Source organism: Malaclemys terrapin, chromosome 16 (genome assembly GCF_027887155.1).
Source record: "Malaclemys terrapin pileata isolate rMalTer1 chromosome 16, rMalTer1.hap1, whole genome shotgun sequence".
In the NCBI taxonomy this organism is placed as follows: Eukaryota; Metazoa; Chordata; order Testudines; family Emydidae; genus Malaclemys; species Malaclemys terrapin.
Window position 1 is genome coordinate 24,635,024 of NC_071520.1, and position 24,649 is coordinate 24,659,672.

A 24,649-nucleotide genomic window follows, 5' to 3' on the forward strand; every position below is an offset into this window, starting at 1 on the left:
TACAGGAGGCTGGTTTGGGGGCAGTCACAAGGATGGTGTCTGGAACTGAGCAAAGTCCATTTCCTGCTGAATATTAACTGGTTTTTCACAGTTCTGCCCAGATTTGTCGCGGTGCACAAATTTAAGAGCAAGGAGGGCTGGTTTGGTTGGTGTTTGTATCAAAACCAGTAACCATTTGAGTTTCATTATTTAATGAAAAATCGCCAGTGATATAGCAGGTGAATGAAGGCTATTGGGGCCCAAATGTACAGGAAATGGCAAAACTCCCTTTGATTTCAGTGGCAGCACAATTAATGCATTAAAACAGGCCAGCTCGTTCGCCCACAGGCCTGCAGTGCATAGGAGCCAAGGGCTCCTTTAAATCTGAACATCGCTTCCCTCCTACCTTCTGAGCCAGGGGGTCAGGGTGGGCGGAGCCCTGGTGATCCTGCCAGCAAGCAAGAAGAAAGTGACCTCAGAAATCAACAGCAAACATTTAAGTAGCCCTTCCATGTGTCTACACAGTTATTAGAACAATAAACCATTGAGTACAGCCTCGTGCTGACAGTGATTGATAGTGCTGCTGATGGTCATGTTAGAACACCAGTGGTGCTTGGTTGGCAGAGTGTGACTGCTACAGTCACGTAGGGCATGCTCGTTAGTTAACATAAAATGAGACCGGAGGCTGTTGAGTGTAATGCCCTTCCCAGGATTCTGTCCTGGTCCTGATCGGGCATTCTTGGCGTAATATGATACAATGGCATTCCACGTGAATATCCCAGAACACGAGTAACTCTCATGTACTCTGCAGTGTTTGGACTCATTGCAGTACTGTATGTTTTACACGTAAAGAATGATTTCTAGGGCTGTTGATGGATATCTTGGAGGAGTGGAAGGAGGCAACAGCTGCAGCTGGGTGCGGCCGTGTCCTGTGGGTTGCCATTGTTTTAGTGAACACATTGTCTTTGTAATGTCACATGCACGTGTTTTAGAACAGTGTATTCCATAGCATGTGGCCAGCCAGCTTTCACTTAAAGGGCGGCCAGATTTAAGTGAGTGTGGTTGTAGCCGTGTTGGTCCAGGATATGAGAGACACAAGGTGGGTGAGGTCATATTTTTTTATCAGACCAACTTCTGTTGGTGAAAGAGACAAACTCTTGAGCTCCACAGAGCTCTTCTTCAGTCTTCTAATTTCATTTTAAAAAAAGCACCCTTCTATCTTTGTGTTATTGCAATAGAGAGAAAAGTTAGGTGCTATCACCATAGCTTCCGTCTTAAAATCCAGGACAGATTGGTAACAGTGAAGGAATTCTAAAAACCTCATTTTCTTTTCTTAGGGCTTGTCTATACTACCGCTCAAGTCGATGTAACTTGCGTTGCTCCGGGGTGTGAAAAAGCGCCCTCCCTCCCCCCGCCAGCAACGTAAGTTACATTGACTTAAAGTGGTGTCTGCACCGTGCTGTGCTGGTGTGAGATGCTCTCCCGTTGACATAGCTTCCGCCTCTCGTTGAGGTGCCATGGGAAAGGGCTCTCCCGTGGGCATCGCGTGTCTTCACCAGATGCGCTACAGTGGTGCAGCGGCATTGGTGCAGCTGTGCTGATGTAGCGTGGCAGTGTCGACTAGCCCTTAGCTTGTCCTCGGTAAATCTTTCAAAAACACCTTAACTGACTTAGGAGCCTAAATTCCATTGACTTTCCATGAGACTTAGGAATGTTTTAAAAATGTTACTCTAAGTCTCATTGAAGGTTAATGGGATTTAGGCTCCTGTGTCACTTTGGTGCTTTTGAAACTATTACTTGCTATTGGTTTATTATTTCATTTTACTTCTCTGGATCAGTGACAGCTCATTCTGGTCAGTTTCTCTTCCAGGTTTTCGTGCTCTAGCACCCTACCATTGTGTTTGGGGGAGAAGGTCTGTAGCCACGAGCAAAAAAAGCTGTTTTCATTTAAATTAAGAATTATGATGATGATCACCTTTTGTACTCCTATTAGCTTTTGTTTAAATCTTTGGAGTATTTATATTAGACACATTTTCATAGAGTCCTAGAATTTCCAGTTGTACACACGGGGGAACAGAGGCTAAGTGATTTGCACACCAGCCGGTAAATCAGTGGGAGAATCAGAAATAGAACCAAAAAAAAAGAACAGGAGTACTTGTGGCACCTTAGAGACTAACAAATTTATTAGAGCATAAGCTTTCGTGGACTACAGCCCACTTCTTCGGATGCATATAGAATGGAACCAAGTCTCTTCTGACTTTGGGCCTCCTGCTCTAATTACTAGAAAGCATCTGTATGCTAAATGACATTGACAAGATATTAATAAAATCACTCTTGTATATTTATTGCATTTAAGGCTGGTAAGAAGTACTGGATTGAAACTAGGATATTCAAAGGAGTTTTAGTGAGTTAGGTGTCCAAATGCCATTGACTTGCAAAGGAATTTGGGTATCTAAGTCCCTTAGGTGTCTTTAAAATCCCAGGCGAAATGCGTAAAATGACTTTCACTGCTGCTTTGCATTTTAGGCCTTAGTTTTAAAAAGTTTTTATTTATGAGTCATCCCTTAAATTTCACACCAATATATATTCCCGGACCCCTTTGTTTGGATGTTAATTAAGCCAGTGATCTGAACTCTTTATATTAGATGCTATGGTGTTAGTGGCAATCAGAGCAATTGGGTTCAGTTTCTGCCTCTGCCACAGATTTGTTGTGTGACTTTAAGCAAGTCAGAGGCTTTGTTCCAAAGAGAGGTTTGATATTTCTTCCAAATGTGTGTGATGCCTCAGTTTACCTGCCTGAAAATTGTATTTAATGCAGGCGGCTTATTTGATGGAAAGAGGCTTGTTTGACGAAGTGGAAATGTGCATGAAAAATTTCTGTTCCCAACAGAAAATGTTGGGGCTTTCACTTGGGAAAAAAAAAACCCCAATAACTGAAGTATGTTTGGATTCTGATTTCTGAAAACTGGGAGGGAAGGGGGGGGGGGAAAAGGGTGGGGGAGGGGTTTCCAAACTTTGCTTTTTGATTAAAATGCAGAAATTTTTGATGGCAATTTTCAAATCTATTTTCCTGGGAATAATGGGAGAAATATGATTTCCCAATTATCCCTAATTCTGTACTTCCCTTGCATGGGTGCTGAAGCTGAGCTGTTTGATTCACTTGGAGATTCTCTGATGAGCAGTGGTTTATCACTCCAAAGTGGTGTTTTGCGTGGACCAGGGTGGGAATGAGATCTATGGCTTAATGATGGCTACATCTGTGAGAATTCTGCTTGTAGTAGATGTTAGTAGGAGTTATTCAAGTCCCTATGATCGGTGCAAGGCTGTCCCCTATTGTATATTCCTGTGTGGTTTGTCTAGGCTGTTTACAAATGACTCAAGAAACAGAGCTGCTGTGGGAAAAGTAAAAAGGCTTTGAAGTTCTGAGGTAGCAGTATCCCCCAAGGAATCCCCATGACTTACATCTGTGTTTGGAGGGGTTGCTCAGAATTTTTATTTATTTACATAAAGTAATTACAGTAATAAGAGACGGAAGAGTACGAAGGAGTGAAGGGGGTGGAAAGAGGTCATGTGTGACACTGACATGATTCTGGGGAAGCATATTGCCCATATTTAGATAGTTCTGAGAGAGCTGTGGAGGTTTTCAAGTTCCAGTGAAAGCGACTGCGGTTTTGAGCCATCATCATGCTGTTGTTGGTGAGTGGGGATTATGTGAGTGAGTGAGGAAGAGAGTTGCAGGATGAGGTCTCTGGTTTGCTTTCTTAAGTCTTTTTTTTTTTCCTTCTTCTTCTGGCTGTTTTTTTCCCCATAGCCACTCAGTAAAGACTAACTTTCATGTATTCTTCCAGTTACTCATGACATTTCTTAGGGCAGGTCTTCACTACCCGCTGGATCGGCGGGTAGTGATCAATCTATCGGGGGTAAATTATCGCGTCTAGTGTAGACGCGATAAAATCGATCGCGTTCCCCGTCGACTCCGGAACTCCAGCTCGCGAGAGGCGGAAGCGGAGTTGACGGGGGAGCGGCAGCGGTCGACTCGCTGCCGTCCTCACGGCCAGGTAAGTCGACCTAAGATACGCCGACTTCAGCTACGCTATTCGCGTAGCTGAAGTTGTGTATCTTAGGTCGACCCCACCGCTAGTGTCGACCTGGGCTTTGAGGCAGCTGATAAGTAGGTAACGTTACTGGTAACAGACTTGATTGTAGAATGAATGTAATTATGGAGAGGAAAGGGTGGTAGTAGTAGGAAATATATCAGAAATAATATTGATCAGATCTTCCAAGTGGCATATGATACCTTATGAATTCATAAGCATTGATGGGTCCTGAGCCCTGAAGGTAAAGGCAGGTTATGTTGATGGCCGCAAAATAATTTTTCTTCTGTTGATAATAAAATCCTGTTTAAATGTGCATGGAGACTTTTCTTTAAACAAAAGTGTATTTACTATAAACACAAATATGCCCAGAGAAGATAAGTGAGCTAACATTACAATCCAATAGAACAGCTGATGCCAGTTCTCCAGTAAGCCCCAGTTGGAACCAGTCGGAATCTGCTTCAAGGGGTCCCCCGCTGTAGGAAATACTGAAGAATACTGTGATGTGTTCCCATGTGTCAGCTGCCACATGTCGGTCTCTCTAGAGAGCTACAGCTGTGGTCGTTAAAGATCCCATGGTTCTTTTGGGAAGTGGTGGGATGTTAACTGAGCTGCTCTGGTCAAATTCCAAATTGGATAGTTAAATTTTGCCTCCCTAAATTCACCCTGTAATTTCAGTTGAAGTTTTTATTCTTCACTGTTTGATCCTTTTAAAAGGCAGCAGACAAACACCTCTTTTGTAGCTTTGCTGGCAGATACTCTCTTCCACCCAAGAGAGAGTTGCATTGCAGTTATTGCTGAGCAATCCCTGTCTGTGAAGGCTAGTTTCTGTCAAGTGCAGGAAGTCACTTTTTGTGGGACAAATTTTCAAACATGGGTAACTCAGTGGGACTGCCAGATTCTACTTCTGCATGCTCAAATTGGCCTTTGTAAACCTAAACAGAACATTTACTCCCCCCAAGTTCCATTTTTGAGCCTCCAAATGCAGGATTTTGTCATACTCAGATGGTTTCCCACATCTGAAAATGCCCCTCTTGTCCCTCTTTGCATCCAATAAACCAAAAGAGCAATTCGTGTGCTTAGAACCAGGGGTCTGTTTTACTTAGGGTCTTATTTTTTCCTTTGTACTCTGGGCTTTACTTTGTAGCAGTGGCAAGCGTTTGCAATCAAGGAAACATAAACCTCAGATGTAGCTTTATGGTAGTGAAGTAAGGGTATGTCCAGACTACCCGCTGGATCGGTAGGTAGCGATCTATCTATCGGGGATCTATATATCATGTCTCATCTAGACACGATATGTTGATCCCCGAACACGCTCCTGTCGACTCCGGAACTCCACCAGGTGAGCGGCGGTAGTGGAGTCAACGGGGGAGCCGTGGCGGTCGATCCCGCGCCGTGAGGATGGGAGGTAAGTTGAAATAAGATTAGTCGACTTCAGCTACGCTATTACTGTAGCTGAAGTTGCGTATCTTACATCAACATCCCCCCCACCCCCCAGTGTAGACCAGGCCTTAGTGTGTGTGTTGAAAGAGAGAGAGGGAGACTTAGCAAACTGTTCATCTAAAGACGTCAGCCACAGAGGAGAGGAAGCTAGACATGCAAATGCTGAAAAAAAGTAGAAGCCTGTTTGTTTGTGCTAAAAATAGAAGGAAGAGATTGGTCTCCCTTTGCCATCACCTTGCATTCATTGGTGCAGGGTGTGATTATGTAAGTGGTACTGTAACTGACTTCCTTATGAGGCTAACAGAAGCCCAGCTTGTTACCCAAGCAATTCTTGCTCTGTGAAGCAGATGGTGTAGCATTTAGGGTTGAATTTGTACGTGATCAGAAAAAGGGAGCTCACTTATGTTGTTTATTTTTGCTTTTGTGTGCCTTCAGGGCAGGTGAAAGGACATTTACACACCAAAATCTACATTAAATGAATGTCAGTGTTGCAAAGTCAAGCACTGAAAAGCTAGGAAATGACAGAATTAAGGTTGTCTGTGCAATCTTAATTCAGCCTCCTTGTGCATAAGCATCACGATAGTCTTTAATTACACATACTGTTTTTTTCAACAGGATCTGTGCCTCATTTAGTGCACAGGATGGACAGAGCTCAATGAATGAGCAGCAATTCAATATTTTGTTTTATCCTCGTTGTTCAGTGTGTGACCCTAGGTCTCATTAACTGTACACTATTCAGACCCCGATCTGAATGCAGAATTCTTAATTTCCTCATGAGCTTTTCTACGGCACTCGTCACTATAGTATCTGAGTGCATAATTTATCTCCACAGCACACAGATGAGGTGATGGGGGACAGGGTGGTGATATCCCCATTTTACAGATGAGGAGCCAAAGAACAGAGATAGTAAGGTCAAAAAGTGTCCATTAATTTTGGGACTGCATTTGAGTCCAGTGGCTTTCTCCTGCAGGTTGTCTGGGACTGGGGTTTGTCAGTGAGCGCACAGGAGAGACTAGGCTCCTTGAAAACTTATCTCTCACCAACAGAAGTTGGTTCAGTAAAAGATATTGTCTCACCCACCTTGTCTCTCTAAGCGCTGGTCTACACTGGGGGTGGGTGGGGATCGATCTGAGTTACGCAACTTCAGCTATGTGAATAACGTAGCTGAAGTCAACGTACTTAGATCGACTTACCGTGGTGTCTTCACCGCAGTGAGTCGACTGCTGCCACTCCCCCGTCGACTCCGCCTGCGCCTCTTGCAGCAGTGGAGTGCAGGAGTCGACAGGAGAGCGCTCGGGGGCCGACTTATTGCGTCTAGACTAGACGCAATAAATCAATCCCCGCTGGATCAATTGCTGCCCGCCGATCCGGCGGGGTAGTGTACACATACCCTAAGACTCCCTGTTTTCAGCTCAGGTGTCTGGACCCAAACCTGACCAGGAGCAGCAATTCTAGGGAAAGTCTTTCGGAGCCCCGATAGCCCTGGGATGGAACCAGCTCAATCATTCTGTTGGAGACTGGAGCGTGTGCAGTCTGGTCACATGTAGGAGCTATGAGGGGATAAAGTATGTTCAGTGCGGATGGAATCTTCAGAGCTGTTAGCTGCTGAATTCTAAGAAGTCTATTGTGCATGTGAAAACTGTGGTTTTTTTTTTTTGTTTTTTTTTGTTTTTTTTTCCCAGCCTCAGCCAAATGTGGACAGGTTTTCACAGGAACAGCAAAAGGCACACGCCTGACACAAAGGCCACCCCTGCCAAATTTCAAGTCCCTGCTCCAAAGCATGGAGGTGCTGAAGCGTCTCATGGAAAAAGTTGCCAGAATTTTTTTAAACATTGCAAACCAACACACATTTCCCTAACCTCGTTTTTGGAAATGGCTGAACTGTTTTGGCTGAAACTTATAAAAATAAAATAAAATGAAAAATCACCCTGAGGCAGACCCAGCACTAAACATTTCAACCCAAATGGTTAAAATTTTGGCAAAGTTATGAGCAGCTGAAAACAGGGTCTTTATAATGCAAAGGGTCTGACAACCCCCTTAATAATAGGTGCCACTACCAGCCCATCTATAATAAATCGTTCAGTAGCTGAGTATTCGTAACTTGTATGATCTCACTGGGGGAATGTGTGACAGCAATACAATTATTATCTACTAGTGGGAAATGCAAGGAGGTAATGAGATAGGCAAAACATCCATTGGTTAGTATAAGACCCATGAGTTCAATGGGAGTTTTATGTAAGTCTTTCAGGTTTTGGTCATTGTTCTGAGCTGCTTTGAAGCATACCTGCATTGTTCATTGCTGCTTCTGTATTCTTCTGGAATCTTAGAGAGCCCGGAGGCGGCATCTGTTAACTGTAATAACGTGGAATGGCTTCTTTGAACACAAACAAGTTTTGCAAGACCAGATACTATGCTTCAGTTAGTGCATTTAACCAGAACACGAACTGGAAGGGTTTACCACCCTCATAAATCAGTTGATGGAGATGGGGGAGGGACGGTCAGCATTTGTTACTTATTTTGCAATTAAATTGCTTCAAGCTGTTTGAAACATTGGGGAAGTTTCTTGACCTAGTTTTGTGCAAGCTAAAAAATTATTGGGATATTTTGTGCTCTGGCTACATGGAATTCGGCAGGGTTATAGGGAATGGAATTTCCCGGGTCTTCTCAAAAAGTTATATATGTTTAAAAAAAAAATCAATGCTGTCTCTTATACAGCTGCCGAGTCTCCTGCTTCATTAATTCCCATGAGAATATTTACTATTTAAAATCCTATGAATGATTTTTTTTTTATCCTCTGCTGCTGTCTTCACATGCCGTTGTGTGTGGGAACTGAGGAAAAACCCATGTAATCCTTAGATCCCAGAGTTTTAAATTACTTAAATATTCTGATTAGTTTTGCTTGGGAATGTTAATGTAGTTGCTAATCGACTCCTTTTTTGGGGGTGTATTATTAAGGGACCATTTACAGTTACTGTACAGTTCTTCAGATGCCTTTTTCACCCACCCCCTTCCTACTATGTTACTGGTATAGTTACTGCGGTTTAGTAATAACCACGTCTGCCCATCACTAGAAGGCAGCCCTGAGACCAAAGGGAGTGTAGTTTGATGGTCCCAAGTCGGAGTGGTTTGCCTGATGTTTGGCTGCAGGAATTCTGAACTAGTGCTGCTGGGTTCTCAAGACATTACTTTTGGCAAGCATTAAATTAACTGCTACCAGGAATCAAGCACAGTTTACAGCATTGCCTGCACTTGGATCAGTCAAGAAAAGCTAAACTTTAGTTCTAGTTTTATTGCAAAGATACTGTCAACTCGAAAATCCTAAGTGTTTAAAAATTACGTTTCCCATAAAAAGATGGGGCTACAGAAATGATCAGTAAAATGCCAGATATAAAAATAAAAGAATTTTAATAACCTGATCTGCTTTTCACTGTTACACTCTTTTATTTCTTTCGGCATTTCCCTCCGCTGGGAAGATATGACCAGCTAGTCAGTTTCTTGCAGGTTCTTGCAGCTAGCGAGAGAGCGAATAGTGGCTCTGCTTTGTGGCACAGACTCTCACTAACTGCGTATTGGGAGTTTAATTAGTTTGCAGCTTTAAGCTGCGTTTGATGGGTACGTAGAGATAAGAAAGGTTCAGATGACAGAGTTCTATCCCCTGATAAAATCGCAGGTATTCAAACCCCTCAACCGTCTACCTTGACGCAAGGGCGTCCTTCATTTTTAGATCTAAATTGCATGTTGCCCACTGTGGAGGTGCAGCAGTCCTCGCCCAGCTGTCTGCTGGAACTGTTCTCCTTCACACTGTGGGTGTGCCTGGGACGTGCAAGCAGAAGGAATTGGGGGTAGAAGCTCAGAGTGCTAACAAAACACTGTGTTTAATTAATAAATCAATCAAACTGCTGTTGGACAATCCCTTAATTTCCTAGTTGTCAAGTCCTTCACTGAACTGGGTTAATGAAGTAATTTACAGACATTTGATGCTGAAGTCGCTCATGCTCCTGGAATGAAGAGCCTATTGGTAGTCTACTTATTTTATAAATGGGTAAACTGAGGCAGAGAGCAATCATGACTTGCCGGAACACACATACTGAGGCAGTGGTAGAGAGAAGGTTAAAAACAAGGAGACCAGACTCCCAATTCCATACCTGTAACCACTAGACTTTGCCCCCTCTTTTTCAGACAGCATAGCTTTATTTGACCAGCTGAAAGTGAAGGTTACAAAGTTATGATGTGGCATCTCCTGGGGCTTTGGAAAGGTGGCTGATTCATTGTCAAGAAAACACAGGTTCAAGCCAGTCACAGCTCGCTCTGAGGTCTGGGTGAGTCCAGGTGTGAACAAGGGCTCCATTGTGCGTCTCCCACCGTGCCTTCATTCTAAAATCTCTCCCTTTTATCTCTTACGTTTCAAAGTGCTAAATGGAGATGTCTCTCTGAAGGCAGGAGCAATATTTACTTTGCACCAGCAGGTGATTTGCCCTCCATGGACGGATGTAAAAAACAAAACAGCATATTATTGACCTGTCCTTCCCCTGCATCCTCCATGCCCCACCCCAGCCCCCTCCTCCTCCTCTTCTTCATTTCTCTTCAGCTGCACCAGCTGTTTGGAACATTCTCTTCCCTCTGCCTCACTGATTCTCCACTCTCCAACCCCACCTCCCGTCTGTTTAGTATTATTGCTTCTGATGCACAGCTCGAACGGTGCCGTTCTTCTTCAGGCATTGACTGTTCAGCCCGCCCAGTGAGGTCGGTTGGTTTAATTACTGTGAGGGGAGGTGACATGTCCTAGCCACTGTCTACCCTACAAATGTATGTTGCTATAGATACGTCGCTCCGGGGTGTGGAAAAGCCCCACTCCTGAGCGACGCAGTTATCCCAACCGAACTCCTGGTGCAGACAGCACTGTGTCGACAGAAGAGCTTCTCCCGTTGACACAGCTACTGCCGCTTGTGGAGGTGAATTAACTAGGCCAACGGGAGAAGCGTCTTCGCTTGCAGCTGCGTCCCTGCAGCAGTGTCAGTGTAGACAAGCCCCAGGGCTGCAGAGGGCAGTCGTTGTTGGAGATGGAGTCAGCGTTCAAGAATTCCTGATCTTATGCTTTGACCACCTGCCCACATGCATCTTTTAAACCACTGTGTGCTAGCTGGATCGGGCCCACTGCAGACGCTAATTAGAGTCCTTGAAAGTTGAATCAAGCCCTGATCTGCAGTTGTTTTAGAAACAGTGGGCAGTGGTGGCTTTACAAAGCCTCTTCCCCAGAGTTTGCAGTTTAAAATAAGAGACGCTATCAGTTGCATCCCAGAAAGTGAAGGTGGCACTCATCACACACAGCTTTGATTTTATTGGTGGGATCTCCAGTGAAGAGCTGTGATTTTTATTGGTGGGACCTATGCCTGGAACAACCACATGCAGAATAAAAACCTAGGACAGGTTCTCCTCTCAGATGGAGTCTCTCTCTAGTGTTAATTGTTTTCTTTTATGGCAGCAGCTGTTATTACCAAGGGAGGCTTTACATTAATCCTGGCCCCCTGCCCCCACCCTTGTTCCCCTTGTTATCATACAAATCGGATAATAATAAGGCCAGGGATAAACAGGGACTACAGTAGCTGTTAGCTGTGTATAAAAACAAATCACATGGAAACAGTATAATTACTGAGAAAGTATCGACTTGAGTAATGAAGTAATTGTTTTCTTCCCTCCAGCAGATTGATTCTAACTCTCTGGGCTGCATGCTGGTTTTGAAGGCCGTGACTACTCGTTAATAAGAAGAATTTTACGTTTCACACTAGGTTAATTTAAAACCTGGATGTGATATGATCCCAGGCGTCAACATTACACAGAGCCTGCTTTAAGTGGCTTCTTCAGTGTGTTAGGAAGCAGACCACTGCTACCATTTTTTTAAAAAACATTCTCCCTAGCAGTGATTTGGGCTCCTGTGTTGGCTGCAATGGGTTCCTGTTTTAAGGATGCAATTCACAGATATTTGGCTTTCTGGTCCAGGCTGCTCCCTCGTGATGGGATTTCTCTCTGCGGCTAGCGAGCCCAATCCAGCGGTGTTTGGCTCGCTGGGAGCTGGAGTATCCCCCTCTTGGCTGGATGTGTTGAGCTGCCATAGCAGCAGGGGGGAGACCAGTACAGTGCTGAGAGGCTGGGATAACACTGGAGCAAGGAAAAGGCAGTCCCAGCCATAAGGTGAATGGGAGATTCCCAACCCTTTGTTCCCCTTCTGTGGGCAGCTGAGAGGCCCGTTGGCAAGTATCTTCGAAGAACATGTTATATGCCCATCCTTTTTGGCCTTTGCAACTCTGCTTTCTTCTCTTCCCTGGTAATCTCCAGGAGATGCATTGCACTGGGTTGTAGCATTACCACAGTGTGCTGTTTTCAGGGTAGCAGCCGTGTTAGTCTGTATCCTCAAAAAGAACAGGAGTACTTGTGGCACCTTAGAGACTAACAAATTTATTAGTGCATAAGCTTTCGTGGGCTACAGCCACGAAAACAGTGTGCTGTTTACCTTTGAGGTTTGTGCCACAAGGTCTGTCTCTGTCATGAGCATTAATGTTGAACCCGTATGAGGTTGGGCTGAATTACTTATGTGGCCCCTGTCTCTTTAGAGCATTCCAAACAGCCAGTTTTTATAGACATGCTTATGACACATTTGATGCCAAGATATCGGCACTTGTGCAAAAGAACAGGCAGCTTCTCACAGCGACAAAGAACCAACAGTAGAAAAACTGGATGTTCCGGTGACATCGCAATCACTGTGTGTAAGGCGTGCTCTTGTAAGCTCCACTGAACATCTCCTTATGTATTCTGTCATGGGAATTGGAGATGGAACAGACCGATTAGGTCACCCAGTCCAGGGCTCTGACAGCACAGGATTGCCCACAGCAATATCTGCTGCATCAAAAGAGCACTAGGCCCTCGTTACTTGACTGACTCAAGCACAAGAGTATTTTAAATTCATAATCTGTGAACACTCATGCACGGCGCTCTTCACCCCGGGAGGCAATCAGACCTCCTTTCCCAGGAAGAGCGCTAATGGAGGAGGTTGGCGTACACGTCGGGGATTCAAGTGCCCACAGCTTGCTGTTACGTAACCTTCTTTGAAAGTCCAGCCTTTGCAAGTTGACTGTGGCAGGCAGCTGCGTCAGCGTCTTTTCATATGCACCTGGTTTTTGTGCTTAGGAATAAGGGCTTCTTTGTAAAAGCGAGAGTGCTGCTCACCGAACCTCATTATCAGGTGCGAGTTTCCCAAGAGACTTCTGCATTCATTTCCTTTCTCCCGCGTCCTTGTTGCCTGTCTCTCTCTGTCTATACACATGCCTGTGAAAATGGCAATTATCCCTTTTGAAAGAGCCTTTGAGCGCTGCTGACGTCGTGCGAGATGATGGTACTTTTATGTAAGGTAGCGCTCTGCCATTCTTTCTGCTCCACTATACCGTCGCTTCTGTTTCAGAATCTGTAAGCTGGAAATGTGGCCGGGCAGCAGAAACAGCATCTCCGAAGGTTTTACAAAAAGGGCTTTGATCTTTTAAAAGTTCCTTACGTTTCATATATTGCCCAGTGCGGGCCAGTTTCACTTCATTGTTTTGTACTTATAGTTAGATTCTCTCTCTCTCTCTCTCTCTCTCTCTCTCTCTCTCTCTCGATCTCTGAAATTGGGGACTGAAATGACTTCTGCTGATTTGATCACCCACACACCATCAGCACACAATTTTCTTCCCACTCCTGCTGTCCCGTAGGCTTGAGCAAACCACGTATCGCATGCCTAAAAATCTATCTTCTGCTTCCTCTGGCTTTGAAAATTGACAGCATGGGGAAGGTTTAGCAGTTGCCCACGAGGAAGGCCAGGCCTCAGCTCTCCGGTTGTGGTTGGCAGGTAATTGAGCACTTTCACCATCTTATCCCAGTGTAAGTCGAGCGAAACAGAAATCCACTGTTTTCCCTTCTCAGTTTGTGTTTAATGCTCTGGTAGCTTGTTTTTTGGAGGGACGTTTGGAGTCAACTTCTTCAGGTGCCTTTGTGGTATCTCCTCATGCTAAGAAATGGAAAAAAACCCATCCTGTAATAGTAAGGAATGTGGTGGGGAAAGGATATTAATATTCAGATTGCTATTATGCTTTATCTTCATGATGGCAGAAGCAGGAACAGCATCGACAACCCAACGTGCCTTTAAATCTACCAGTCTTACTGGAACAAAGCCATTTGGAGAGAGACCCTCCTGGGTGTTGGGCTTCTGTGAGTCCAGTCTTGGAATTGTATCTCTCTTTTGATCCACAAACTACTTGTCTCTTAGCAGAGTTTTATAACGGCGGGAGGGGGAGGAGGGCGAAGAAAAGAACATTATTCAGTAGCCTTGTGGCCCTGGGGTCAGAAGCTCTGGGACAGCCACTGGCAGGCAAGAATGCCAGGAGAAGAAGGCACTCATGAAGAGCGTTGACTGTCCTTTCTCACTTCTTTCCAGTTGCTGGAATGGGGCCTGGGCAGAAATCTCCTCCCCATCCTTTGCTGCAACTTCTTCCCCTTTCAGTCCTCTGCTCTGGCTGAGCAAAAGAAGATGATGGTTCCCTTTTGACTGCGGCACTGAATACCCATTGAGGAGTCAACAAACGTTGCTTTCTGGGAGGCTAGCATAGTGAAACCTGCTTATAATTGAGTGAAACTTGACTGGAAGCAGCATGAAGCTTCATTTGCAGAGTGGTGAAAATCCCTTGAATTGTATCAAAGCTGTCCATGGACGGCTTGAGTGGGGAGCAAGGCAAGGGTTAAGATGTGGTATTGTGATGCACGCTCCATTTCTAAGGCTGCCTTAGGAGTTCAAAAAGCAGGGGTGGAGGTTACATGCTGCAGCTGCACTTCCCAGTAAGCAGTTATTAATTCAGTGATGAGCAAGAGTGTCATTAAGGTGGTATCTTTTATTACACCCACATCAATCCCAGAAGGTTTCATCATGGGTAATGATGTCAGGGCCAGAACAATTCATAGCGCTTAACTGTGCGGACGCCTGCCTCTTTAACCAAGGCAGCAGAACATTCTTGTGTTTTATTGTTGGCCCCAGCTAGCTGCGGTCTGATTTCGCGTGGCCCCGGGCCTCCCACAGGAGGAAACAACCCCCAAGTACAAGTGGTAAGTTAATGAATAGCCCACCTGTCGCTGGTCCAGGCGGGAAGTTAGCCTGGCAGTCATCCATAGCCCGTGAGTCAGAGAGAAAGGGAGCCCTTCTGGAAGGAATGAAAAGCGCCAGTTGGTGCTGGAGAACAATAGCAGCCTTGTCTCCAGTTGTGAGGCTGCTGTAATAAAGGTGCTAAGTTGGGTGAACTTTGTTGCTTGTTTGCTTCCTCCCACCCCCTCAGAGCAGTTGCGGGATGATTATTGAGTCTGTGGTTTAAGGTTACAAACTAAACCATCATTTTTACCTCCCCTGTTTCCATCCTGGGAGGGGGGAACCCATCCCATCCCACCGCAAAATAACGGAACAGATAAATTAAATTACAGTGTCCTGTAGCTGCCAAATGTGAGTGGAATGCATTAGGTCAGAATAGGCTGTCGTACTGGGACCCTGTCGGATCTTGCAGCAAAACAGGGTCAGGGCTGGGTCAGCACTTGGGCAGGAGACCGTAAGGAACTATGGGGATGTGCTGAGCCCCATAAAATTGAGAGCCTGATGGGTCCTTACAGATCCTATTGATGCTCTTTATAAAGGCACGAGCGTTCACTTCAGTATCCTGCCAGTTTGGATGAAGCTGTCTCTTGCCCGTTGAAATTCCCCTGGCTGTTTCAGGCCTTGATATTCAAGTCCTTGCTAGAGGTGCAAGGCGCTCAAGGTTTCTGGGCTCCGATGCATGTGAAAGAGGAGGTTGTGTGCAAGCAGATGTTACAGTTAAGAGCTAGGCAGAATCCTCTTTGCCAAGCTCTACTGGCGTTGGGATGAGCTGGTGCTCACGTCCAGTCCTAAACTACTTCTCACATTGCCATGCGATGTTAATCGGCTGCGGGGCTTCAGCCCAGAGGTTGCTTCATTTCAGTGGTGGGTGAACAGAGCTCTTTGCCAAGTTTGTATATCAGTAGCTACACTTTGCAGTGAAAGGCATTGTACAAAAGCAGGATTATTGTTCTAAGACGGTCTAGAGATATTGGCTAATTAGTAGTAGCTAAACCATTGCTTTGCGTGGGAGAAATCAAAAGTGCTGAACATTTTGATCTTTTCCCCAGAGTGGTTCCCCCTCCCGCTCCAGCAAATGTCATCCTAATGAGAGCTATTCTTTGAAACTGTTAGGTTGCATTGTTCCATGAAGTTTCTTTTTTGAAGAGCACTTCCCCCAATACTGTTTGCTTTAGAGCCTGTAGACTCTAAATGGTCATTAGTTCTGCCTATTTTATCTAACCTAGTCTCATATTCAGCGTCTCTTTTTTTCTTATTGATCTGGCACCCACCACCCTCGTATCTGAGCTCCTCCCCAAATTAACAAGAGCATGAAAGCCCCCACCCTCCAGGTGGACTAGATTTCTCTCTCTTCCGGAGGCTTCTGGAATTCTTTTAGAACAAAGTGCGTGCATGTGACACTCTCTCTTCCTCAATTTAGCTGTTGGGGCTATTGTTGTGTTAAGTTTTGTGGCAGTCTGGAACCAGTTGTCATCTGTCTCCTGCCATCAGGAGTTTAATTCGTGAAGTTGATGGTTTTATGGTTTCTGTGGGGAGTGACTGCTGTAGGAGCGTATGGTCCCAAAGTGAGTGGTCTTGCTTGGACCAGTAGCATGGGTGACCATAAAGATGAGGGGGAGCCAGGGAGTTTGTCGAGTGTCCGGGTCATGCGGCCAGCGTTCTTCGAAGTGTCCATGTTAAAGGGCTGGAAGGCGACCAGGGAAGTGCGCATCTGCAGCGTGTGATAAGAGCGTGAGAGGGGAAAGGTGCTGAATTCTCCAGAGAAATGGCTGATTGGATTGTTCTTACTCTCCACAGGAGCGAAGTCTGACAGGCAAGCTGGGACCCGTGTCTCCGGTCAGCCCCGCCCACCCTGACTCGGAGCTGGATCTGTTACCCTCCAGGCTCTCGAAGGAGGAGCTGATCCAGAACATGGACCGAGTGGATCGGGAGATCACCATGGTGGAACAGCAGATCTCCAAGCTGAAAAAGAAACAGGTAAGGTGGCCCGGCGCTGGTGGAGCTGTATGTCTGTCAGAGCACCCGCACTTCCCTGTAATGGCGGATCCAGGCGTCCACGGACGTCCACTGAGGGCAGCAATTGCAGCAGCTACTATACATAAGGCACAGGCAACTGCTAGCGCTTTACCCAGCGTGTCGCCTAGACTTCCCCCAGACAGCTCACCAAGAGGCCCAAACCAAGACCAGGGATCCATTGTGCTCTGCTGTGCACACACCTGGTAAGAGCCGCTCCCTACCCACCCGGTGCTTACAATCTAAATAGAGAAGACAGACAAGGGGTAAGGTAAAGGGAAGTATTTTTATCCCCGTTATATAGATGGGGAAATGAGGCACTGAGAAATTAAGTGACTTGCCCAGGGTCACGCAAGAAGTGGGTGGCAGAGCTGGCAATTGATCCCAGGTCCTCAATCTTGTGCATTGTAATCACAAGGCTCTCTTTCCTCCCAGCGAGAGTCCCCCTGTGGTAATGCTGCTGGAGCACCGCTACAGGTAGTGCAATGGTGGGAAATGTTAAATGCTATTGTGCTCTGGTTCTAAATCTGCGAAGGCCGAATTCAGCGCTTGGATATTTCCACCCTGAGTCTCAGGAAGGGATTTGCTTCTCTGCAGTGCGTGTGTCCCAAAATAAAGCTGCAGTACCGAGATTTCTTGTTGTAGCTTGAAAACCAACCCGAAGCTTTGTGTGTTGATGCGATAGGGCAGCTCTGCGCCGGTGGCAGACTTGGGAACACCGCTCCCTGCTGTTTTGTGACCTAACCAGCTGCACTGCACCGAGTGTTCCTCTGCTCCTTGTGCCTGGGCTCAGACCGATGTAAGAGAGGGCTCTGGGCGGCTCGCTTCCCGCAGTTGATTAAGGGGAAGAGACCCATATTTGGTTGCCGCTGTGTGCACTACTATTCTAGGGAAGTCCTAGCTTCCACAGTAAGGATCTGGCCCTTGTTACTGTAGTATCAGGACACATGGCAGTCTTTAATGTACATAGCCTCCCTGCAGAGATGGCTATTATTCATGTTACGGATGAGCACCGGGAGGCTAAGTGAGGTGCCCAAGGTCACACAGGATGTCTGTGGCAGAGCAGGGAATTGAACCACGGTCTCCTAAATCTTAGGCTAGTGCTCTAGCCACTGGACCATCCGTCCTTGTCTATGTAGCAGAGTAGAAGACCGCCCAGTAGAAGACTCCACCAGCACGTCCCAGGCTTATTATTGCCACGCAGATTACCATAACCCCATTAACATGATTAACATGACAAAAGCACAGTGGTGGCCTGTGTTTTTTATAAAGGTTTTTCAATGCCTAAAGCAAAGCAGTTCTCTTTGTGTCTCCCTGTTACCGGTTGTTACTTCCCCTGCGTCAGGAAGCTCTGTAATGCTTGCTGATGACTGCTAATCCCCACCCGCCCGAGAGATGAGCCAGCTCTCCTGATGTGCGTGTGCCCTGGAATTTATGAATTAAGGAGGCGGTATAATTGGGCTGTCATTCTGAATGAAAAAGTGGGTCTATTTCCATGCTTCTAGTGGGAAAACAAGTTGCTGACGTTCCTCCCAAGTTCTGCAGAAACGGCACAGGAAGGGAATAATGAGTGCAATAAACCAACTGAAGAGACTCCTCTCATTTCACATGCACACACTCACGCACGCCCAGGAACACGCTCGTGCTCACGGGCGCTCTCCGCAGGCTGTGCTGTAGCTGGCACAGAACCAAGCGCTCTCGTCTCTTTAATGCAAGGCCATCCCAAATGCCTCTTTTTGCTATGAATAGAGTTGAGTTTTTGATTAACAGATGCCTCCCCGTCCCCCTCGTAAGTGGAATCAGGACAGTTTGGTTTTGTTTTTAAACAGTGTGGTGTAATTAGTCCGAGACACCTGTTTTCAGTTGATTTCCCGACAGAGGTAGCAAAGGGACTGGAGAGGGGAAGGGAGCCGGGAGGGCTAAGAAGCAGCTGTGATGCCAGGTGAAATGAATGGCCCCAGAGCTGCCTTTTCATTGGTGCAGCTGGAACATCTGGAGTGATTAAAAGCACAGAGGATTCCCTGGTTTTATTTTGTGGGCATTGGGTGGAGTCTGGGCCGCCGTAAGGACCGAGAGCAATAAGATTCTGGCGCTTGCAGCTGGAAGGCTGGTTCCTTTAAAGACAGACCTGCCAGGACAATGGTGGCATCATGATAAAGTCAGAGTTCAAAGGACACTGTCGGTTTTAAACTCCTGGGCCAGATCCCTTGGCCTCCCCAAGCTGCTTTGCAGAGGAGCAGATGGAGGGCTGGGGAGGAGGGCAGAATGGGTCAAAGGTAGCTTTAAGCCATCTTTGCAATCTCTGCTGATATGAGAGCAGGCTTCCTGTCCCTCTTCTGCCTGGCTCCCTATGCTCCAAGGGGCTGTCCTGGCAGCTGGGGAATCAGCCAGCTGCATCAGCTTTGCGGCCACGCCCCCTTCACTGAGGCCTGGAAGAGAAATTGGAATGGGAGCCATAAGATTTCCTTGCACACTGCCTGGTCTTGGTGGCCTTTCTGCCTGCTTCGCCTTGCAGAGTGACCCAAACTGGCTGCAGTGTGGCACTATGCACCAGGTGCCTCCCCCAGCTGCAGGGGTGGTGTCCCTTTTCTGGCTGGGCTGCCTCCACGCACCAGTCTCAGGAAAGAAGCTGGCACTTTGCACCAACCCTGTGTTCATTACCGTTCCTTTTAAAGAAACACCCTTGCTCCAAAAAGCTCCCAAGGGACCTTTGGTCCGGCGACCTCAACACAGTAGCAGTGTCCATCCCCAGGTTAGTTTGCAGTGAAGGGGGATTTAGCCTATTGAGATCAACAGGCTCCGCTTAGTTAGAGCCTTAGTGCTCATTGAGCCCCCAGGCTTTACCAAGGGCACAGGGGTTCCAGGCCTGTGCAAGCCAGGTCACCGCTGGGGAGCTTGGCTCGTTTTCTAGTGGAAAGTTGGTCTGAAGTCAGAGTGACTCTGGGAAAGCAAAACGAGATTATCCTCTTCCCCTGGAGGAGTTGGAGGACTAATGCACAGTAGCTGTGGGGACCAGTGTCTCGTAACAGGCAGCTCTGCAACCTGGCTTTTCCAGAGCCGCTGGGTACCCACAGATTGAAGTTAAGGGAGCTGCAGGTACTTAGCACCTTTCAAAACCAGGCCGTCGTCCTGGAAAGAAAAGGCTTTTGTTGTTTGTCTCGTTTTCTCCCCTGGACACTGATTTTATAAATCCTCTGCAAATGCTCAGATTAGTTATGAATGTGGCGAAAGTAGCTGCTGGCAGATAAATCCCCTCCTCCCTTTTCTTTGCAGGTGGCTCTGTAGCTAGGTGTGCAATCAGCTACCGATACTGACCGTGGCCTTCCCTCTCCTTAAGAAAGTTCAGTACATCTGGCCTTTTAGGATTCAGTGCAAGAGAAAATATTTGAGAGGTGCGGGGGAAAAAGAGAGAGCAGAAAAGTTCCTATCTGTAATACTTTGAGAACATTTGGTCCATCTGAGCCATTGACTTTTAAAGAACACGAGAGAGAGAGAAAACAAAAGATATTAGCCAGATCTTCCTTGAGCAAACAGGAGAGCAGTTGTACCAAGCCCTAATATCTCAAAGCATTTTCCCTCCCTCCTTGGGAGGTCTTAGAGATAATTAAATACATTTGTACGCAAAACCTGTGCAGCAAAAAAAAAGGCAGCAACAGTGTCTCCTTGGTAGTTCCAAAAATGGCAATGACGGCTCTCGCTGGGCTTGGCTGGCAGGAGGGGTTTTGATGAAGCAAAGTCTTTAGCAGCCCAGGAGCTTTTCTTTCCTGAAATCCAAAGCACCAGTGAGCTTCTTTGTCCAGCTGCTCCTCCCCAGCTTAATTCATGTGCCACTTCTTTTTCATATGTGTTAAATCTCTTTCACTTCTCCCACCAGCCTTCCCTTTCACGCCAAGGAAGGATGATAATCTCCTTGCAGTTATTCCTGGCCATGGTACCACGGATCTTGACCCTTTCTCCCCTCCTCCCCCCCAAAAAAAATGGCTGGGATTTTCTTTCTTTGCAAATATTTTCTAAGCTGTCCCCAAAATGCTTATCGGAAGTGCAACACTGACACCTGCTGGCAAAGGTGGAGCCGGTGGTGGCCTGTAGCTTTGCAGCACCATCGGGGAACCCAAGACTTGGCCTATTTGCCAAATCTGCCAGGTAGGTTTATCATGTTAAAGAACAATTCCCCCAACTGAATTTTATCTGCTGAATCTCAGCCTCTTTTTCTTAGAATAATTTTTAGAAATAGATTTCCTGAGTTGGAAACTCTGTTTCTTTCTGTTTAAGTTGCCATGTATGTAGACTAATCACTGGTGATTTCTGCCCAGGAACTAGCACGTGCCTGGATTAAACATGAACATTTAAATGATATCTACCTCTGAATAAGGGCAACCATGCCGAAGACTGGCCAGATTCACAGAAGACTGGAAAAGCCAGACACAGTCAAAGTTATTTCAGCTCACACCTCGTGCAACTTGATCAAACAGGAGAGATCTATGCTTGCTGCCATATGTACTACAGATGAAGTATTGTTATTACCATACCATTGTCGTTGGAGAAGAGAAAGAGGTGCTGCCTTCATTTAGAAACTGGCCTTAGGAGGAGAGGGAAGCTTACGCTGTCACTAATGACAGGGCTTTGCGTTGCCTTGAAGTCACTGCAATGGGATTTTCCTTTTAGAAGAAGAGGGAAGTTGCAGGCTAGCAGAGGGTTGGCGTGTCACCGTCAAGACTCATCCTGATTTTCTGATTGTAAAGGTCACAGTCCCTGCCTGTTTTTTTGTGGCAGACCTTTAAGATCCGTCTTTGTTCATGTCTGAGTACCTTGACCTATTTTGCTTTGCCATTTCCCACAAATTCCAAGGGAAGCGGTTGCTGGCTAAACCTACTGAGGTCATCTTTGTAATCTCAGCGAGCACAGTGGGGAAGTAACCCCTAGTCCGTATGCTGTTATTGGTGGGCCTGCACCTTTGTTAATTGTACAATATTACACCCATGGAGAGTAGAGAGACTGTAATTCTTCACTGTATTTCAGCTATAATTAGATTTGCAGGCGTGGTGGTTTTGCTTTTAAGGAGCTACTTTTAATAAGCCTCCACTTACTGGAAATGTTCCTTTCTTGATTTGCCATCAAATCTTCTGTCTTAAACCAACTGGAACAGATTTGACCACTTGGGAAACTTTTTTGTGGGCTGCCAGAATACCTATCAAAGTTTCTAGAGATTTTACCCAAATCCTTTCCCTGATAGAAATTGGGGTTTTGTTTTGTTGTTGATAATCTGGGCTCTTGTTTCAAATTCCTGGAGTTTGTAGTTTGGGGGCCTGTAAAGGGCATCTTTTCTATTATGAGAATAATGCATGCATTTCGTTCCTCGAACCAAACCCTGGAGCTAACACTTGTAGACACTGGGAAAATTCTGATCTGGATTGGACCTTTGCTGCTTGGACCCAGCTCTGTTTGGAAGCGGTTCTAGTTGAACAAAGAACCAGGAGTGCACTGTAAACCCAGGGGAAAGGAGTTCATCAAGACACAGGTTGCTGATTAGCTCCCAGGTGGAGTTGAACACATTGGTCCTGACCTGTTAAGCTCTAAGCGCCTTACCTCGTCGTGTTGGGGAATCGCTTCTCTCTCCATGGATGCTGCCAGAGTTGGGATCAGTGGAGACACTTGAGCCAGTGGTCCCCTGGTTTAAAAAGGAGGGGACCGGCAGTGGGGCATATTCCCAAAAGGGAATATTGAACCCACGCTTTGTCCTTCAGATGCCTCGGTTATTGGGTCTTGAGATCAAACTGCAAGGCATAATATATCTTTCCTCTGGCTTTGGGGCAGCGGGGTGGGTCAGAGGATAGGGATAGTTGGGGGTTGCTGTTTTTATTGTATTGATGGTGCTTTATATTTGGTCAGGATTGAAAGATCAGGTGTGAAATTAGGTGGATGGACAGGACACAATTAAGGGCGCTAGGGTTTGATGGCAAGCCCTTTGAAGTCGGTGGAGAAGCCCTTTCCTGCAGAGCTTCCCAAAAAATCACCATGCCTGATTCCTGATAGTTGCCCCTTGCACTTCTGCATGACCCATATTGCTATTTTTTTTTTAGCTAAATTAACATCCTCAAAGCCTCTTCCAGATTAACTTCTGAGTCTTTGCACAACGCACTCTCCTTTTTTTAGGTTTCCAAGAATGAAAACTGTCCTGTTGGTTCAGGAGCAGCATTTCAGATGAGTCATTTGCAAATTAATCTAAACTGCACAAATTTTCACAATTTCACTCTCCCGTTTTGCCGCACCCTGCACATAACGTGAGTAACAAGTTCTCCTTCAGGGTCTCCTGGTTATTCCTTCTCTCATCTGTGCGCTTCCTCCAGCCGGTTGAAAAGATTTTGGCATTTCTCTTAACTTCGTACTGGTTACGAGGACAATAATGATGCAGGATGAGATTGTACATACAGTATGTTGTCTGGCAGGCTGCAGTTCCTTGGGATGTTGGGAATATTTTAAAGTTTGCTTTTAAAAGTTAAACAGTTACAATCACGAATGCTTCTCAGGCCATGGCCGATGTACTGTACAGCATCATGCACTGACTAACGTTCGTGAAACACTTGAGCGCCCACATCTATTACTATGGGGAGACAGAGGCTTTGCCTATGCTGAGACTTCAGAATTGCCCCAGTGTGAACCCATAGCATAGATACCATTTGCATCAATGCAGAACGATTTGCACCCAGGCATGTAGACTGCATTGCACTGGTGTGAAGGGATTTGCATTGCTCCAGTAGCACCAGCGGCTGAAATGTCAGTCCAGAGAGGGCTGAAGTTGTGTGTTTAGAAATCTGAGGTTCCTCTAGGATCAGTGTGATTCAGTGTCTCTGATGACAATAGATGAGACGCTATTGGAGCAGGAGGAAATCTCTTGCATTGTGTTGTGTAGCCTGCCTAGGTGCCTTCCTACCTCCTGTCTCTTCACAGTGCAGCATTTCAGCCCTCGTTTTGTATCCGTTGGATTTTATGCTGTGCCAGAGTTAATTTTTCTCTAGCGCTCTCCGAGGTGCATCCGCTCCACAGCAGGGCTGCCCAAAGGCCAAGTGCCACCTGTGGAATCCTGGCCACTCTCTGTCTGTCTCTGCAGGACGTGATCAAGGGCAGGTTTTTACACTGCTGAGCTCAAACAAGCAGCTGCTTCACTTCATCTTCATCACATCTAAGTGACTATCAGGGTTATCCTCATTTTGCTGTTGGTAAAAGCTGTGGACGTGTCTGGAAACTTGGGTGTGGCTTTTGGGCTCCAGCTGGTTGCCCCGATGGCCCTCAGCAGGTGGAGTTTGGGTACCTCACCTGTACAGCCAGCATAAGGCTGTGACTCAGAACTAAGGGAACCGCCACGTGCCTCTTTTCTATGTAGGACCACAGAGGAAGAGATGTCCGTTCAGCTGCAATCTGTCTCCCAGGGCAGGGGAGTCTGAACTGGACGCTGGCCCCTTGCTCAGCGCTGGCTAGTTTGCAGCTATTGAGGTGTTGAGTTTTTACCAGATTCTGATAAATTTCCTTCGTTTTATTTAACATGGAAAAGGGGATTTGAAAACAACCTTCCTGAGACAGGCCGTTGGTCTGTAGATGCCCTGAAGAGAATGGCTTGTGCTGATGCCCTTAGCAGCAGCTTCTGGGTCAGTCTGTTCCTAGAATTGTATGAGGTGCCGATATTCCAGTAAGTGTGTGGGGCCGTTTGACCATGAAAAGCAGCCCCCTAATGATGATTGACACCCTGCCTCTGGGCTCCTTAGTAACTTTTGGCTCAGGGGTGAAAACATACAGTAGTGAGATTTGTCTCTGGCCTACCTGCCTGCTTCCCGCCTGCATCGCTGCCCTGTCTAATGATGCTGCCCTTCATTCATGTAACGTACTCCCCATTGAGATCCCTACAGCTCCCATCTCCTGATTGGCTGAACCCCCCCCTTACATCCTGCCTCTGCCGGGGTGCCTG

The 24,649-nt window shown here is 46.3% G+C and overlaps 1 protein-coding gene across 9 annotated transcripts in view; it reads left to right on the forward strand.

Moving 5' to 3' along the window:
* NCOR2 (nuclear receptor corepressor 2) overlaps positions 1 to 24,649 on the forward strand; it is a 395,163-nt gene that overhangs the window by 160,314 nt on the left and 210,200 nt on the right. For all 9 annotated transcript variants that reach the window (XM_054006074.1, XM_054006082.1, XM_054006083.1 and 6 more), the window contains exon 5: positions 16,474 to 16,653. In XM_054006074.1, coding sequence (XP_053862049.1) covers positions 16,474 to 16,653 — 180 coding nt within the window. The remainder of the gene's footprint in view (positions 1 to 16,473; positions 16,654 to 24,649) is intronic.